This window comes from Microtus oregoni, unplaced genomic scaffold (genome assembly GCF_018167655.1).
Source record: "Microtus oregoni isolate MIOR12 unplaced genomic scaffold, Mior012 000023F_ref0000262, whole genome shotgun sequence".
In the NCBI taxonomy this organism is placed as follows: domain Eukaryota; kingdom Metazoa; phylum Chordata; class Mammalia; order Rodentia; family Cricetidae; genus Microtus; species Microtus oregoni.
In genome coordinates, this window is record NW_024543082.1 from 20203586 (window position 1) to 20222500 (window position 18915).

General features: G+C 43.7%; 1 protein-coding gene across 8 annotated transcripts in view; it reads right to left on the reverse strand.

Annotated features, from left to right (window-relative positions):
- Zbtb20 (zinc finger and BTB domain containing 20) overlaps nucleotides 1-18915 on the reverse strand; it is a 777531-nt gene that overhangs the window by 40766 nt on the left and 717850 nt on the right. For 5 of the 8 annotated variants that reach the window (XM_041672753.1, XM_041672752.1, XM_041672750.1 and 2 more), the window contains 2 exons: nucleotides 14511-14611; nucleotides 6269-6456 (listed from right to left, as the gene is read on the reverse strand). The exons of 1 other annotated variant lie outside the window; for it this stretch is intronic. Coding sequence is in view for 1 of the 7 variants with exons in the window: in XM_041672749.1 (XP_041528683.1) it covers nucleotides 6269-6456; nucleotides 12491-12510 (208 nt within the window). In the remaining 6 variants the exon portion in view is untranslated. Of the gene's footprint in view, nucleotides 1-6268; nucleotides 6457-12490; nucleotides 12522-14510; nucleotides 14612-18915 lie in introns of those variants that run through there. 2 more of the 8 variants (XM_041672749.1, XM_041672755.1) reach the window with 2 other exon arrangements.

Here is an 18915-nt window from a genome sequence, read left to right on the forward strand (position 1 = left end):
AGAAAGAAAAAGTGTGACCCTAAGCACAATAAATATAAACAATAGACAATCAGAGCAGTAACAAACAAACAACTGGCCTTCTAATGGGCAAGTGCTGCACTCAGCATTAAAATCTCAGAATAGGAGGGTATAAAAGGTAACAAAACAACCCCCAAAACATCATAACTCAGAGGTAGGGAAGTGACTTTTTAAAAAGGAAAAGACTCTTTTTTTTTTTTTTTTTTTTTTTTGGTTTTTCGAGACAGAGTTTCTCTGTGGTTTTGGAGCCTGTCCTGGAACTAGCTCTTGTAGACCAGGCTGGCCTCGAACTCACAGAGATCCACCTGCCTCTGCCTCCCGAGTGCTGGGATTAAAGGCGTGCGCCACCACCGCCCGGCAGGAAAAGACTCTTTTAAAGAAATAAAATCCACACGTACTTGGTTAATAGAAGGGCAAAAAATTAGTTTACACTGTTAGGAAGGAAAGGAAGATATACACTATGTTCCTTTTGTAACGTGGAAGAGAAGGGAACTCGGGCATTCTGGAGGCAGCCGCAGCACCTACTTCCATTACCGGTGCTCTCTTTACTACTTAATTGATACATAATTTATTAGGAAATTAATTAGCCAAGCCATAGGATGGTAACTATCTGTGCTTGTTATTCTCCTCTCCCCAGTTGGGATGCATTTCTCCTGCAGATTAGTGTGACCCCAAAATGTTTTCAGGATTGTCCAACTTGTCCTAAATTCCATAAATATCTCTGTCAGAGGGTGCTGTTTTTTTTTTTTTTTTTTTTTTTTGCCATGTCTCTATTACGGTTCTTCACAGATGGACCATTTTTGTCCTTCCAAAGTCTAAGAATAACTCTTTCAGTTATCAAGACATACCAAAATCCAGTTCAGCTGCCCCCGTGGGATTCCAGTTAGTTTAGACACATCTGCTGAGATACACGCATCAGAATCCAAATGAAGTCTTTGTTTGATTATACATTTCGAACATTTATAGAGGTTTTTTTGGGGCCAAAATGGTTTTCATTTTTTTGGCACCCCAGAGATCTTCAGTTACAAACACTGCCTTCTGAGCACCTCCAACAGAAACCCAATCTTTCCATGTGAACAGGTGCCTCAGGAAGGTTTTGGAAGGTTTTACACTGAATCAGCTTTCCGATTGGAAACTTTCTGAACATGCAGTCAAATTTGCCAGAGAGACCTTCAAACTTGCTTGAGCAGTTTTCACTCATACAGACATGCATTCACACTTAGAGACAGCCCAAGTACAGCAAATCAGAGCCCTGAAAAACTGAAGTTTCTTTCTTAAAGGTTAAATACCATATGCAACCAAACTGAGCAAAAAAGGAATGCATGACAGGAAAGAATGAGCAAGTAGCAGGAGGATCCTCAATGAGCATACCCCCCCCCCCCCACCAGGCTGGGCTGGGGTTTAAGCCACACACCTTTCCAGAACAATTTTTATGTCTCCTAATTTCCATTACACAACCAAGCACTTGCATTTCAAAGACCATGCCACCAAGGCACATTGCTAATGATCCCTTTTACTCACAATTCCGTTCACTTATTTTGAGACATGCCCTTCTCTAACACAAATGGGTCAACCAGATTAATATGCACAGGAAGAAAACACTATTCTCTAAATGAGAGGTTCTTTTATAAAGCCCACCCTTTACCTGAATTCCCTACAACTCCCCACCCTCACTAGTTTGAAAATACACTATGGTCATTAGAGAATAAAATAACTTTAAATTCTGAAGCCTAAGGAGTTAGGAAAGTCACTCCTCCACTGGGCAAGCCTGGAATTCATGAGGGAAAATCTGCTTTCAAGTTGTTCTTACGGCCCAGGACCAGATGCTCCAAGGTGGCCAGAAACCTTTGTCTACACCCACTTACAGATTTCTGGCTCTTTATCAGGGACTCAGAGGTTTATTTGCAGAAATGAATCATTTCCTTCAAAGTCTCCCTTACCCTATTTACATGCTTGCATATTCCTTCCATTTTGTTTTCCCCTACAGCATTTCTAAGGAATTAATTATCTAGAAGAACAGGAACATACAGTAAGTACATCTGAGATCCAGGATGGGACACAGTATGTCATCTATTAGGCCTGGCTAAGACCAGCAGCTGATGCTAAATGGGAAGGAACATGCACCAAATGTTTTTTAATCACAAAGTTAGTAATTAATTGCTCTTTAAAATACATTTTATGCTTCTTTCTGTCTGTGTACATGAAATGCACATTTATTACATGCCAAAAATTACAACATTATGGTTTAAATGTGACTGGCACGGAAGTCCGGAAACCAGAGTTAATGTCCCCAAAGCAACTTTAATCCTGTCTGTGTGCACATGGAGAGCATGCCTTCCGTTACAGGATAATGCACAGAGATGGTTTGGGGAGGGGCACTAAAGGCTCACATCCTCAACTGGAGTTCCAGCGAGCCACAAAGGGTGAAGGCTGCTTCTTTCCACAGACATGGCTAAAAACAATGTTCTCCTGCCGGTGTTGTGTAACCACGCAATGAAAGAGTCTGCTGTGATGCTGCACTCGGCACTCAAGGGGACAGTTTCTGTTGCTGTGGGAACCTGAACTTTGCATTTCCTGACTTGGGGGTAATTAAAATGTCAGCCTTAATGTGGCATTAATGGAGTTTGCCATAAAAATCCTCTTTGTTTTGTTCTCTCAGAAATTGCTTAAAAGTTCAAAATGATCCAAGTGTACTAAAAATTTAATCACAGGGCCTTGCATGAGTGAAGGGAAGAGTGGAAAGAGGGAAGGCCAGGGAAGATGGCAGGCAGGAGACAGGAAAAGAAGAACCCACAGTCTCCTCGACAGCAGGCAGCCCCAGCAGCACCATGCTACCTACACAGCTAAACTTAAACCCACCCACGCAACAGTTTGGTAATGTGTAAAGGTTAAATTAAAAATAAATAAAAACTGTTAATGCATAAATGCATCTTGGCAAGGACACAAGAACTAGACAGTCTGATGAGTCCAGCACAGAAACACTGGAAGGTGAGTGACCACGGATGTCAGCTTCTGACGAGAGGAACTAGTGCAGACCTCCAGTAGAAGCGGGAAGGGCCACCAAAGGGAGAAATGCTTCTTCCTTCCATGGGAAGGAGCCTGGTCTGGGGTGGGGAAACAAGATGGAAGAGATATGCAAGGAAAAATTCTGGTTGCTTCTATCTCACAAGTACGATGTGATGGGCTACAGCTTGACAGTTGTCAGGACAGGAGGCCTTCATCTGTGCTAGTGACACCGTTTTGTCCTGTTGAAGTACACAGCCTGTTTGGTGGGCTAACTGCTCTATTAAACACCGAGGGCTCTTGCACCCCTTCTCTTCCCAAATTCAGCTTAATGCCTTCTATTATCGTCATCTGAAGCTGTTTATCGTTATGCTTTCAGAAATGGTGTAGAGGTGACAAGCTCCGTGGAAATGGTAGAATATTGCTGAGAGGAAATTGTGTTGAGGAGTGCTCTGCCAAACAGCATGCATTTCTGTGGCAAGATAACAAGAGCATCTCGCTGAAGCAAAGCCTATCCAGCTATGCGACTTCTGCTTTTGGACAGCACTAGGATCTTTGGCCAAGGCGGAAGTGCCACGGCACAGCAGGTTACATAGCCAACTGATCAGTTAAGGTGCTGGAATGGTCATCTCTCCATGGGTATATGCAAAAGCACTGTGGCTCGTCACCTCTCCTAGTTACAGCAGAGCTGACTTCTCTTCTGCGGGGATGATTTATCTCCTGTGTTTTTATAACCACATCACCATTATGAGTAGCCACACACTTCCAAGATGCCGGTTCATAGCTAGGAATACCATCTTTGCACTTTGAGCAGAGAGTTCTGGACAATCAGAATGAGAGCAAACTGGTAAGCACTTGTCAGCACCCACGTGAGCACACTGCAGCAAATCCTGCCTCAGCGAGGTGTCAGTTCTCTCAGTTCTCTCATCCGTAAATTGGGAAGAATCATGCTGACGGACAGGAAGCCATGACTAAGAATAATTTTGCTAAGCACACAACACAATAAAAAGGTGCTATGAAAACTCAAGCACTTGTGAAAGCCTGGAACACCACAGACTGGTAGAATGTTCCTGAAGTTAAAGAGACTAACAAGTCAAGGACACTATTTTTAAATGCCCCAAATCTGTTCATTCTAAATAGGAACTGAATATTTTACCTTAAAGAAATTAGGCTTTTAAATTAATCTATGGCAAGAATGACATTTGAAAGTAAAAAAAATAAAAAAAAATCCTCTTGAATGCAAGAAGAGCATCCAAAAAATTTAACAGCTTAAAATAAACTCCTTTCCTGTCTTCTCTCAGGCAATCTCCAAATGGACAGATTTCTGTGAATCTTTCCTAAAAACAACCTTCCTTTAAGTGTAGGCTCAAATCAGGACAAACTACAATCTAAATATGTTTAGAGAGAAGTAGAATCCGTTTCAACAACAGGTCGGTGTGGAGAAGACTTACACATCTTAATGGCAAAATCAAAGTGACTTTCGAGACAGCGGAGATTAAGTTTCTCCTCCCATTTCGGTCTCCTTCCAACTGCATTCACACACCGACTGAGCTCCACTCTGTCGGCTTCCACAGGACTGTACCGACAGCACCTTCCTGCTGTTCCTTCCACATATGCCAGGCTAGTAGGGCAAGCGAGGCCTGGCCAGAGGATGCTTACTACAGTGTGAGGAGCACGGTGGCTTTCATTTCATGCCGGATTTCTGGGCTAGGGCCATCCCATGCAATCTTCCCCATAGGTCTGGCGGGAAGCCAGGTGTTGAAGGTGCACACTGAGACTCCAGCCTTTCACCAGAGGGAAAGCCACCTTCCTGGTGGGCAGGGGCAGTGGACACATGTCTGTGGGGCACTGTGCCATGCTATTTTCAAGTTCTTCCTGTAATTACCATTAGGCTGGAGACTTCCAGGCAAGAAAGCCATGGACGTGACTATGATGATGGTCCCTGGGATAAAGTCCCTGCTTCCGGCCTCTACTCGAAACAGAAGCGGCAAGTTTGGCTGCACAGATCACGTGGCACTGAGTGACTCAGATCTCATTTTCTTTCCATTTTCTAGTGACAGCTGGAGTGTGGCTGAAGCCCAACCCCTGCCCCAGCTCACATCCCTTGTCTAGAGGCTATGATGGCAAAGTGAGTGGGGGAGGGAATCGCCCAGATTTACCCTTCGTCCTCCTTGCAGAATTCTACATTTATTCTGTGAGAGAAATAACAACAAGAGATTTCCTAATGGAGATTTTTTTTTTTTTTAAATTTGTCTTGGAGGAACAGGATAAATGGAGCCCTTTTGGGAAATAAAGCTTTCCTGGTATATTTAACTCACTCTATTATGCCAGCTCTCTGCCTGTTACCAGACACCCTGTGGAGAGATCAGTTCAGAAGACTTGTTGGGCATCTTGAAGCTAAACGGAATACTTTTTTGGTTTGGTATTGTCAACACATGTGTTCCTCTCTCAAGTACTGGGTTACACTCGAGAAACGAAAAACAGCCTTCTAACGTGATTTATCAACTTTCTTAAAATAGAATTTAAGAAGTGACTTCTAGATTAGTGAGATGGCAAAAATAAACACCAAAGAAGTGATTTCAATAGTGACGATTCTCATTAAGTGCCCATTTCCAAATTTAGCCCGTAGGCAGTTTTTTTTAATTAAAAAATATTTTTAACCTGTGTTCTTATTGGCTATGAGAAGTCTGGGTGGCTTTTGGATTCTTGGAAGCCATTCTCTTTTCTTCTGTAAATGTATGCTATCCTTTAACCACTTCAAAATAAATTAAAAACTGGAAAGACCGAAATTCAGCCAAGCTACATGAGACTCCAATAACTAATGCAAATCTGACTCGGGTTATGTAATTTGGAAATGGTTGTTTCCTTGTGTCTCACTGGCCTTCTGAGGTCCATATTTGGTTGTTCCATTTAGTAATGGTAGAAGTGCTGTTACCAAGAGCAAGAATAATCAGTAAGGCGCAATACAACTTCTTTTTGTGAATTTCTCGTGAAAGAGAATGTGACCCATGTAACTAATCAGCATTTCGAGGCCAAATGCCTGGTCACCTGGCTTTAAAAGATACTCTGGCTTTGAGAATATATAGTTGCTGGCTGGATCAAAATGGCGCCATGTTACTCTTGGCTACTCTGGAAGACCAAATGGAAACAGCTTGCTCTGAATACAAAACAGCAGGGAACCCCGGGGCGGGGGAGAAGACCCATGCCAGGCACTGGGGAGACAAGGTCACCTCACTGGCGTACTCACAGTCAGACGACCCGGTGTGAGCGTGAGAGTTTGTCAGTGAATGTGTTGAGTGGATGAGGGCTGGGTCTGGAGACAAAACAGCTTCAAAGTTCAGGCAGGGAAGGCCCGGCTTGGCGCTGGATCCACCCGGCTGAGTAATCTCATTCTCCTCAGATGCCTTCTGGTTTTCAGCTGTCTTGGGTTTCTTCCTGAGAATAAACAAAGGGCCCTTTGAAGGAACTGACTGCATATTTGGGAAAAGGCATTTTTAGAATCTGTTAAAGATAACTTGACTTTTTTTTCTGAAGGGGGATGGGAGGGAGTCCAGTATGTCCCTTGTTTTAAAACAAGCTGATTCTTGTTTTTTTCCCTCCAGTAATGGCCTAACTGGGAACACATGAAAGCATATGGGCCAAGCAAACAGCACCGCATTTGGACTCTGTTGGCTGTATAAAAAGACCCTGTCCCAGAACTTTAGACAGCTTGAGCTACGTATGGCTGACATTATCCAAGAAAGCATCCTGTCCCTCTTAGAGCTTTAACATGGTCTGGAAAAAATGCTGTGGAGGTTTACCGTTCTAGCATTTGTCGGGAAGCTTAGAGACAGGCCTGTGGAGTAATGGGAAGAGTAATGGACAGGGAGTCAGGAGACTTGAGCTACGGTACTAGCTGTGCCAGCAACTTGCTGTGTGGCTTTGGGCACCTCACTTCACCTCTCTGGGCGTCAGTTTCCTCATCTGCAAAATAAAGCGCTTAGATTAGAGGGCCCTACAAGGTTCCTTCTAGCTTCAAGTCTGTTTTTGGAGCACATTGTGGAGTATCCCACTTTCCTGTTCCTATTAGTTTTATTTTAAGTCAATTCATAATTCAAATCAGAACCTCGACCTGCAGGCTGTCCAGATGAGAGGGGTGGTGTAGAAAGTGAAGAGTGGTTAGGAAGAGCTCAGGTTCCTGCAGCTAAGCGGGGGAGGAGCACATACATACTCTTCACCCTCCTCTTTATTCATCCAGGTCTTAAGCAGCTCCTTGTTCTTAGGTTTAGTCCAGGCTCCCGGAGTTCAGGAGTGCCAGTGGCATTTGCCTTGTGAGAAAGAGATTGCTGCTGGGCAGGAGAAAGGTGGTGGTGGTATTTAGTGTCAGGAGTAGAAGTGCAACAGTTCAGCTATCAGTCAGTTCAGGGCTCCTCTCCCCGTGGCAATGCCAACGATAGTAACTAGCAAATCAACATCTAGAGCAGATGGACCCCAGACCCCAGGAAAAAGGGATTAGGAGTTCCTCCTTGAACACGTCCCCAGTTTCTGTGGCTTTGTGTCTTTTTCTATCACTATGTAACCAGAGAGTATGTTTTTTTTTCTTTTTGGATAGATTATGTGTGGGACATAATTTGTTGTAAGTCGCTATGTTTCCATGTTCTCCTTGTTTCTATGAGCATGGCATTGGACTTGTATACAGAATATTTCGTATTGAAATGTGTTGTACTGGGTAGTCAAATCTGCCCTCGCAGAATATGGTGTTATGATTAGTATGCTGTGTTTTTAGTCCAACAGGTTGTGAAATCAAATCTGTTTCTTCAGAGGGCATGAGGCAGAAATAGCATGGTAAAGATTAGAATTGGGGGAAGGGGGCTTTCCGATATATTTTTCAAAGTGGAGAAAGCCAACATATAAAAAAAAGTCTCATTGCTGAAGGGGCAACTCTGGGACTAACCCTTGAATCCCATGCCTACCTGGGGACCCCCAAGAATCTGCTACTCTGGTTTACCAGATTAAGAAAGCATCCAAGATCAAATTCTCCAAGGTCCCCCTACCCCCTTTCTCCCCTTGGAGAGCCAGTGTTTCTCCTGATGTGTCTATTTCCTGCAGTGTGGTCTGCTGTAGAAGCCCCAGGTGCAGCGCTCACCTTCCTCGGCCTCAGCTTACCCTGCAGTCCTCTCAAGTCTGTTCCCTGTCCAGGATGCTGGTGTCCACTATCTTTCTCACCACCCCTTAACTCCCTTGTCCTACTGCGTTCCAATCAGTAAATCCTACAGGACCTGATAGCCTGGCATTCAAGGTCAGTTCCTTCTCTGCCCTATATTGTTTTACGGGTCCTATACATTGGCCGTCTTGGAGTTTGTTTATCATTCCCAGAGCTCTGGAATGTATTTTCTGGGCTCTTCAACTTTACTCATCACTGTTCTTGCTTTGATCAGTATTTTCTCCTCTCTGCCTGATGAAAAGAGACATACCATTCACACTTATTAAATGCCAGCTTCATGATATGCTGCTGTGTGTCCCCTCTTTCAGCAAGGATGACTCTTCTCTGTGTCATCCTGAAATCTCTCAGTACTTTCAGGACTCGTGTTTTCCTCACTAACCCTCACCTTGTTAGTTACATGCTATTACTTCTAGGAGAAAATGACCTCTCTGTGGGAAGAGGAATACTTTAGTTATTGATATATTCCTGCTCTTCATCCTTTTTTTCCTTTTGCCCTTCTGCTCTGCTAGCTTCATTCATTCACTCATTCACACATTCACTTTACAAATACCATGGCTGCGATGTGTTACACAGGTTATGGGCCGACCAGTGTGGGTCCTGTCCTCCCAGAGTTTACCCTTTCTTTAGTCTATACCGTAAACCAGGGCAACTTATACACAGCAGCCATTCAATAGCTGTTTGCTGATGGAATTAAACAGAGCTGAAATTCAAGTACACTTGGAGACTAGTCCCAGTCTGAATCTCAATTAAGTTTCCTAGTTTTTATGCAGCAGTGGAATCAACCTGGATTGGTTGCTTTTTCATTGATTACATGAAGAGTATTTAATAAGAGTGGCTGGTCCTTGTAATTCATCTAAATATAGGGACAAAACACCAATGACCATTATCATGTATCAGAAAAGAAAATGACCTCTGGTGCTTACAGACAAGGCCTGAGCTAGTTTCAGACATGAGGTTCGGAGAATTAAGGGTGCTCTTTTCCAAGCCCCAGTACTGCCAAACCACCCAATGACTCTAAATTAACCCTGGAGAAATTGCACTGCTTACGTTCTTGCTTCTTGTCTTGAATTGGATTTTGATACCTGCCTGATATCTGTGCCTCACCTTATGTCTACGATCACCTTGGGCGTCTGTCCATGGCACAGGGGCATTGTAGCCTCCTCTGCAAGAAGGACCCCTTCAAGACCAACCTACCCGGCTCCTTCACTCATTTGCTTAGTATCACTATAGTTGTCCTTTTACCATGGCTGTTTCCAGTCACAGACAAGAGCACGGCATACTGACCATCGAACATTTCCTCTACCACCCTAACCTCTTTCACAATTCTTTGGAAAGACTCCTTTTTCTGAAGCCAAGAAACAGCAACACATAACACCAATCTGTCTGACACGCACAGGTGCTGTTCTATGACCCATTTTTTTTCAGTTTGTGGTTTATTAAGGAGGAAAGAGCAAGCTCTCTTGTAATTAACTGAAAATGCCTTCTTTGGTTGCATAAAAAGGATTGTATAAACATGGCACATCTGAGGATGTGTCTGGACAAGCCTTTGTAGCTTGTACTATCCCCTGGAACCTGTAGAGGGCAGCAGCACACTGGCTGACTCCAGGCAGCATTTCAGAGAACAAACTCCTACCAGAACCTTCCTCCTGGTCACCATGCCAAAGGCTGGTTTGCCAAGCTCTTTCTGGCCTCTCAGTCTCTTTCAAGTTTGTTCTCTCCCCCGCCTGCTGTGCGCCTCTCTCTCTCTCTCTCTCTCTCTCTCTCTCTCTCTCTCTCTCTCTGTTTCTCTCTCTCTCTCTCTCTCTCTCTGTTTCTCTCTCTCTCTCTCTCTCTCTCTCTGTTTCTCTCTCTCTCTCTCTCTCTCTCTCTGTTTCTCTCTCTCTCTCTCTCTGTTTCTCTCTCTCTCTCTCTCTCCCTCTCTCTCTCTCTGTTTCTCTCTCTCTCTCTCTCTCTCTCTCCCTCCCTCCCTCCCTCCCTGTTAAAATTATACACTGTTATGAGGTGGCCCCTCATCCGGAAAATGAAAACTTCAACGAAAAAGTCAGACAGGCCAACAACAACAAAGAAAACCCGGGGGAAAGGGGAAGGGGGCTGTGACAGAAAAAGACTTCAGAACAAGAAAGGGGCAGATGTTTCGTAAATATATGCAAAGCAAAACTGGGTGTACCCAGAACACTTCCACAGAAAAACAGGCCAATCATTGTGCACTTCCTCCCGCCACACTGGTGGAGCTCTGCATTAAAAAAAAAAAAAAAAAAGAAAGAAAAAGAAAAAAAAGTGTGGCCGCAGGCACCCGCCTTTCAACGGTCAGTGCTGACATTCTGACTGAACACGTCCCAATTGTCCAAAGAGAACAAAAACATTTTCATCTCCCCACTGTGAACATTTTTGTTATGAGAAAAAGGCTGCTTCAAGAAATAGGAAGGCGGTTTAAGGTGAAGGGCAGTCGAGTTAGCCAGCAGAACCTTCTGTGTTTTAACTCTCCCTGTGCTGGTCCTGACAGAAAGTTTCGGGCTGAAAGATAGCAGTGAGCAAGGCTGTGGAGGATGCTGGCTCTCGCCTAACTAGACCATATTGTTTGTGCAAAGAAAGATGCATTAAAACATATGGATACGCTGCTAGGTATTAAGCATGTTAAATGCATGGAAATTAGGCGGAATGGTGCTGTTGGATGTATATAGTTCACACTCCTTCACACATACTGCACACATACAGAGATGGCAATGCTTTCTGTAACATATGGAAAAATAAATATTTTATCTGCGTGAGCTCTTATCAGTCTCCAGGGTCTGTGGAGAGGCAAGTGCTTCCTCTCTCTCTCTCTCTCTCTCTCTCTCTCTCTCTCTCTCCCAATTCTCTCCCTTCAGTGGGCTCATGCCGTCTCCTGCACATGAACAGCTTCCCACTTAGCAGCCTGTGTGGCTAGGAAAGGGTTACGCAGAACCTCCCTTTCATAAATAATCACTCAGTCATTTAGATCAGCCTTTTGGAAGTGGCAACTATTTCCCTCCTCTGTTTCACACTGTAGAGTGTCTGGGGAGGGTGGGGTGGAAGTAAAGGACTACTGCCACCTGGGGAGGGGGTTTAGGAAAACTGAGCCCAAGGCAGGTTAGTCTGCATCTCGGAGTCTCCATCTTCCCCATCCGTAAAATGGGAACAGCAATACCTTCCAGCTGTGGGCTGTGGCTAAGAGTAAAGGAGAAGAGCCAGGTTGTGTTTAGAACAAGGCTGGCCCAGGAGCAAGTAGTCTATGAGAGAGCTTTTTGGAAAATAGTAGTTCTGTGGTGTTCAGTTAGCTGTGGAAGTAAGGCGTGTCCACTGCAGTCATCTTTTGAATATCTCGGTCAGGGGCAAGGGCAAAAGGATTGTTGTTGTAGCGAGCAAACTCTTCTTTCAACCCTGGCCTCACTGCCCGCCCCCCACCTCTCCTGTTCTCACATGCCTATCATTGCTGTGGCTGCATTGAGGACTCCTTGGAGCTGAGGGTCAAGCAAGCTGCACTTGGCCTGCAGTGGCCCATCGGCCTGAACACTATAGGCTATTCATGAAACCAACCTACATGACTCTTGCTTATCACGCCTTCTTACAATTTATCCTTTCACAACTTGGCCCAGTATTCTCACATTAATTTAAAATGTTTTCATGATTAAAGCATTTTATTATCTCAATCTCTTCTCCCCCTTCTTCTTGGCAGGGCTGATTTACAATATTTTTCAGTGTCTTTCCTCACTGCAGTCGGGATCCTGGCAGGAAATAAATGGTACATGTAAAGCCCCCCCCCCCCCCTTGTTTTTTCTTGAGACAGGGTTTCATTGTGCATCCTCGACTATCCTGGAATTAGCTCTGTAACTGGCCTCAGACTCATAGAGATCCTCCTGCCTCTGCCTCCTAAGTGCTGTGGTTAAAGGTGTGTGTCACTACTGCCCAGCTACAGGTAAAGCTTCTAACTGAAGGGAGTTTGCTGAAGGAGCTGCGTCCCAAGGAGTGGATGAGACCAAGGGACACTCTCAAGCGATGGAGCAGCAATGGAGAGCTGTTGACCTCATCATACCGCAGTGGAACTGGAAGGCGAGAGCGGGCACATTTCTGCACTGAGTCAGGATGGCACTAGGGTGGGCGCTCACACTCTTACAGAAGTCTTCTTTAGGCCTGATTTTCAGGGAAGCTAGAGAACAGGTGAGCCTGGGTACTGGAGTCCTGAGAAGCCTCTGGGTCATGCGCGAGGACAGGGACTGGGAGGTGGGGTGGCAAGATTCATTTGCATACCTATTGTTTCCCCTTTGCATTTCTTTCACACTTTTCCTCTCAATTATACTTTCTGGAAGGAAAAAGGAAAATAAAATCAAATCAGTCCTTGGTTAGCTTCTATGTACCTATTTTGTCTGTTTGTCATTTATAGAGCAGGGAAACTGAATGTAAGCTCACAAGTAGGGATTTGTTTGTGTTCCTTGCTATATCCCAGTGCCCAGAATAGTGTCTGGCACCCACTGAAGGCTCAGCAAGTTTTAGTGGAGTAGACACACTCATCTCTGCCATGCCAGACCCTCTATACACATCCTCTCACTTCATGATCATGCAGCAAGGGGAAGTCGGCAGGCTTGAGCATGTGTGCAGGTAATGTGCGAAAACCCAGCACTCACCTCAACCATCACCTCTCAAACTTTGGGAACAGGTGCAGAGCCCTGGCAGCTCTCAGGAAGGGACCCACTTTTGTAAAGTTCCCATTTTTATATTGTTCCCACCTTGGTGACTATTTTCTTTCATGTATGTAAGGAAGCAGTCTCTGAAGAGCAGACACTGATAGGGTTATAAGCCAACCTGCCCATGTCCTGAGCCCAGGGGAAGATGAAACACCGCTCTGAAGCAAAAACAGCTGACTGGGCATTTCCTTGCAATTCCAAGAGAGATCAGGTATCAGTTCTTAGGTCGAGGCCTGCGTTCTCTGCAGCACAAGGACTCTGCGCAAACCTCGACACCAGTCTATACCCTAGAGTGACTGTGCTCTTGGCACAGGCATCACTCTGTGTTGAAGCAAAACTCAGATGTGAGAAACTATTCAGATGTGAGGCTTTCTAAGGGACTCCTTGTGCTTGAACATAAGGATAAATTATGCAATTAAGTTCCCTGTGTGATTATAGGCAAAAGAAACAACTTATGGTCCTCTCCTCATGTCTGTAAGCACTCGTTCCTCAATGCCCTTCATTGCCCATCTTGGCTAGAAAGGCCTGTCTATCACCTACACACCAGCTATCATCAATTGTCAAGAAACCAAACGCAATACAGGTAAAATAACTCAAAACAAAACTCTGGCTTCATTTCTTTGGGTTTGAGGTCTGCTAGAATAGCTAAAGACTTAGGTAATATGAATGTGAAATGTCCTACCTGAACCTAAGAGGAGTATTAGCCCCCCAGGTTTAGCATTTTCTAGTAACAGAGACTTCGGTAAATCACCATCCCATTACCTGCCTTCTAATGTACAGGAAAACTAGTAAGTCCAATAAAAAGGAGATTTCATTTTAAAATGCATAATTATTTTGCATGCAGAACGTCTAAACAATTCAAATTTCTGGCTTTTCTTCGTGGAAAAAGCATATATTTGTTTATTAGTTTTAATATGATTAGTTAGTAAATTTTCATTAGTTGCCTGTGGATATTGACTCTCCTTCCCTGTTTTATTTCCTTGTGAGGGATATATTTCTACAGAAATGCCATGTGTACAAGGAATCCTATCAGTTACACAGAGCCATGCATCCAGAGGGCAAATCAGACCTGACTTGATGGGCTAGAAATATGGTGGAAGGAGCCTAGAGTCCCAAAAGGAAGCCCTGGCTGCTTACAGTTGAAAGGAGGCAACAACATGGGGTGTGTCCTAGAGATCAGGTAGGCATAGGCAGGCTAAGCTGGCTCAGAGGTTTGACCTGGGTGACATGAAACACAAGCAACTGCAAGGTTCAATAGACTGGCAAATGATGAGCATAAACACGGGGAGGGGAGCTACCACCGTCCTGGGAGAGGCACGCATGAGGCAGCCACCAGGAGGTGGGAGAGAGATGGGAGAGGACACTACCCAGGCATGCGTGCAATGAATGCTGGTAGCTGAAAACAGCTGCGGGTATTGGGACTGCTCACCTAAGAGATGCAGGTGCATCTAAAGGCTGAAGCTACTTGTAATTGTACCTGCTTTTGCAATTGTGTGGTTTGTCGTCATCATCATCATCATCATCATCATCATCCCCATCATCATCTATTAAAGTAAACTAGTTCACTGGAGGCGTAAGGTACTTACAATAGATTTCAGACAAATGGTGTCACTCTTCAGGTAAGTCACTCCAAGGCTTGGGCCTAGTGCAGATGTTCATCGGGGCAGGGGACAGAGAGCGGCTGCATCTAGCAGAAACAAAAAACAAAACAAACAAGGTCATTAAATGAGTAGGTCATGATTACAGCATTCTTTGCTCATTTATTTAATGTTTTTTGAAAGAGATAAACTAGGAAACATGACTGCGGCTGGTTCTGCATCTTTTTCCCACGGTGCTTCCGCTGACTGCTGGGATGGTCTGAGACACTGGAGTATCCCTGCAGTGCAAAGCAGCTTTGGGAAACTGAGTGGAGGTTAGACCAGAGAGACTGAGGACAGCCTTGTTCCAACTTGGCCCAGCCAACTCTTCTGACGTTTTACACATACTGGTTGGTTGTTAGCTGACACAAATTATACATATTTGTGGAACATATAGCATAATGATATCATGATGTTTTGAGGTTTGTGTTCATTATGGGATAGACAAATCAAGCTAATTAGCATATCTATTACCTCACATATTATGTTTTGTGGTGATAGTTTGTTTTTTTTTTTAATTATCTTAGAGCAGGCAGTAAACTGTAAATCTCAGCAGCTGCCTGGAGGAAGAGAATGGAAAAGAGGGGAAACAAAAATCTCTGAACTTATGTCTTGTCTAGAACAAAATTTTTGTTTAGACTAAAAAATGTCTAAATAAAATTTAGTATTCTTTGAACATCCCTATAGCCTATGTTAGCCACCATTTTATTCTCTGCTTCTATGAGTTTGACTTTTTTGGATTCCATTTCTAAGAGAGAGCATGCTATGTTTATCTTTCTAGGCCTGGACTTTTTCACTTAGTGTTTTCCAGGTTCACTCAGGTTGTGACTGCCTTCTTTTGAAAGGCTGAGCAGTACTGCATGGTGTCCATGTGTATCCCAGCTCTGGTATTTTTGACTCCCTTCAGTCTCTCCCTTGCTACTAGTCAGGCGTTGCTTTGCCTGAAGACAGCCACTTACCTGGTTTGGATTCTTGCCTTCTCTCTGTTCCCTTTGCAGAGAACTGAAGAGTCTCCCTTCTTTATCTTTAATCCCAGGGAGTACAGTCTTAGAAAATGTAGATTATGATCTGTCTGCTGGGGCCTCCAGCTCACTGCCCCCTCAACCCTGACATTCCTGCCTTTTGTTCTGCTCAGGGTTCCCTTTGACCCTGAAACTGATCCACTTTTGTGGTTGGGCAAGCCACTGTCCTGATTGTCTTTTTGTCTCCAGTCTGCTGCTCTGTGTCCATTACTTTGTTTTCCCTCTCATCTTGCCTTGAAAGGTAAATTCTTTAACATTTTACCCCACAGGCTTTGTCTAGAAAACCTGCCTGGACCTCAACAAGCACTTTCTCCGAGAGTCCACAGTGCTGTCTATCTTCAGCTCTTCTTTCTGTAGCACTACAGCCCCATTTCTTAAGTCAGCCAGTGCCCAGGGCACTCACCATTTGCTCACCTACTGTGCATACTGTATCTAGGAGACCCTTGGAAAAGATGAGCAGTTCAGGGTCTTGAATTCTTCGAAACTTGACATCTCTGTCAAGTATTACCATGCTCTTTAAAGTTAGAAATTTTAAGACAGACCTCACTTTTTTCCTCCAAATCTGTGGCAACCTCAGAGTTTGTGCTACCTCTACTCCATGGCTTGTCTATATCTGAGCATTTATCCTGATGTTTTTGCATTTCTATATCCAATCAGCTGCCAAGTCCGCAGCTCTTCCTCTGGCCAACTTTCTTCAGTCTATTTGTCTTTGGTACCCAACACCATCACCTCTTTACCACCTGCGGCCAGAACATCAGAGGACATTTCCTGAATGCCTCCATTCTGCTAGTTTCTTTTCATTTTACACCAGCATTTTACATTTCTACAATGGTTATATTAGTGTTCTAGAGCACCAACCCAAAAATGTGTTCCTCCTGTGTGCAAAACTCCTTTGTTTGATGCATTAAATTCAAGTGACTCAATTTGACATTGAGTACGCTATACGGAGGCCCTGATCCAATTTTCAATTCTTGTTCCGATAGTTCATTCTTTACATCAGCAAGGCTGCACTCTTTCCCACATGTTCATGCATTTTTCTTTCACTCCAGTGCCTACATACAGCTTCCTTATGGGCCATTAGATGCCACCTCATTTAGGAAGTGTTTCTCAAAGGAAATAAATGCCCCTGCATCCTCAAGCACTGATTTGCAGGATCCCCTGAAATATTCTACTGATTCCAATCACCATTTGTATCATTTTTCTCCCTATTCTTGAAAATCAGAGACAATATCTCAGGGTGGACGCTTCAGAAATAGCCTTAGAAGCAAATTTTCTCTCTGACCCTTTCTTGTCCCCCTCTGTCCTGCCTCCTCTCATCGTAATGCAAGTCACAGAAGTAAGAGATTCTTTTCTGCAGAGCAGAAGATAGAAATGAGAACCCATTTCCTAAGAGCAGATCACAAAGCTTAAAAATACCATTCTAATCTTCCCTTGCCTTTCGGCGTAGGAACAGGGCATAATGTTCTGGCGTACCTTGTTTGGAAGTGGATTTCAGACCTCAGGTTAAGGAATGGTCCGTCCATACCCAGGTAGAAGGAATGCTGCACAGAGAGGCCTTGCTGGGTTTCTGTGCTAGTCTACCACCATTAGCTCACACTCCTTTGGCCAATCATATTTCCACATAGTTGTACATTCTCTAGGCAGCTTAAACATGGACAGCTTGCCCTGTATCCGTGTATCCTTGGGTCTTTCTCCTGAAGTCTCTGCTATTAGGTAGACTTGTGGTCCAATGCATTTCCTGAGTTTTGCTCTTGTCACTCTGTCTTTGGCTATAGAGTGTTGGCAATGTCCTTTTATGGTGTGTAGAAAATGGACCATTCCTCTTTTCCTACCTCCAGAGTACAATTCCTTACATATGGATGGGTGCTCCACTGATGTTGGCTGAGTGGAATTCCAAAGGAATAAGTAATCTTGCTTAGAAGGCATAGAAACTGAGGATGAACTGAAAGGGCTTGGAAGCTCATCTACTCCACTGTCCTCATGCCCCTATGCCAAGATTAAGGGAAACAACTTCTCAAAGTCCTAGCTTTGCTAGCAACTAAGCAAGGATAACTGATATAAAAGGTCTTGTGTCTTTAAATATCTATCAGTGCCTGATAAATACCAATAAGCCCACCAGACCATCAAGAGTGATGACCAGACCAAAAGACCAGACTAGGGACAGGGAGAGTTTGCTGGTATACTATGTTTCAAAACTAACAAACTTGTTTCAGTTATTAGCTTCAACAAACAGAGCAAATAAATACCATTTTATAGTTCAATAACACCTTAAAATGAAAGTGGATCATAAAAGTGAAGAAGCAGATTTTTCTAATATTACCAGCAGTAATAATTATGTTAATACTGAAAATACCACTGGAGTGATAAATGCAGACTGAAGACTAGGAAGAGGCTCCGCGCACTTCAGCAAAGACCCTGCTGGAAACAGGCTACAGCAACTCTAGGGTTAAATTCAGTATGGCCGGTTGACAGTCTTGCTGCTTTAACACTTCTTTTCCCAGCTAGCTTTGTTCACTCTTCACGCTCTGCATGTGCTTAAATTTGCACTTATTTTTCTCCTTAGAAACGTGCAGATGGCTGCCCCAAGTCACCCCTCATTTTCTTGCCTTGTTTCTTTCCAGAAATAGAAGAAATATTTTTTGTTCCATTTCTCCTGACCTCAAACGGAATCATTTTTTCTTAGTTCTAAATGAAAAATTAAAACATAACAAATAAACAAAAAACCCAAACCAAAATAAAACTACAACCAAAAACAACTGTCTTGGGATAGTGGTGCTTACCATGGCAAGTAGATCAGGGCTTCTAGGGGCTAGCCCTCATTTTCACTGGTGAGGAGATCTTCCTCCTAAATATCAGTCTATACTATAGACTCTGTGGTACCACAAGGCCTTGCCAACTCATTGTTGCCCAGCAGAGGAAGAAGACGGTAATATCCATCAATCCCTTTTTTGGCTGTATAGTGAAGAGGTACTATGAATTTATCCGTTTGCCTTAGCAGCTACATTACCAGCAAAACTGGGTCCAGAAACTGTTCACTGCTCTTTCTAACAAATTGTTGGCTAGAGATTATTAACAGTTTGCCACACTGAACTATCTTCTTTTTCATCTCCTGGCAACTACATTATGGTAATAAAGAAAATCACTCATCAATATTCTCCCACACTGCAGTGAACAATTACCTGGCAATACACATATATCCTCTATATAATTAGTTAAATGTACATGTTCAGGACACATAATAGTTTACTAAAAGTGTGAAATTTATAATTAAACAGAGGCATAATCTTCCTGTCCTTTAATCAAACCCCTTTCCTTCACATCCTGCTGCTATG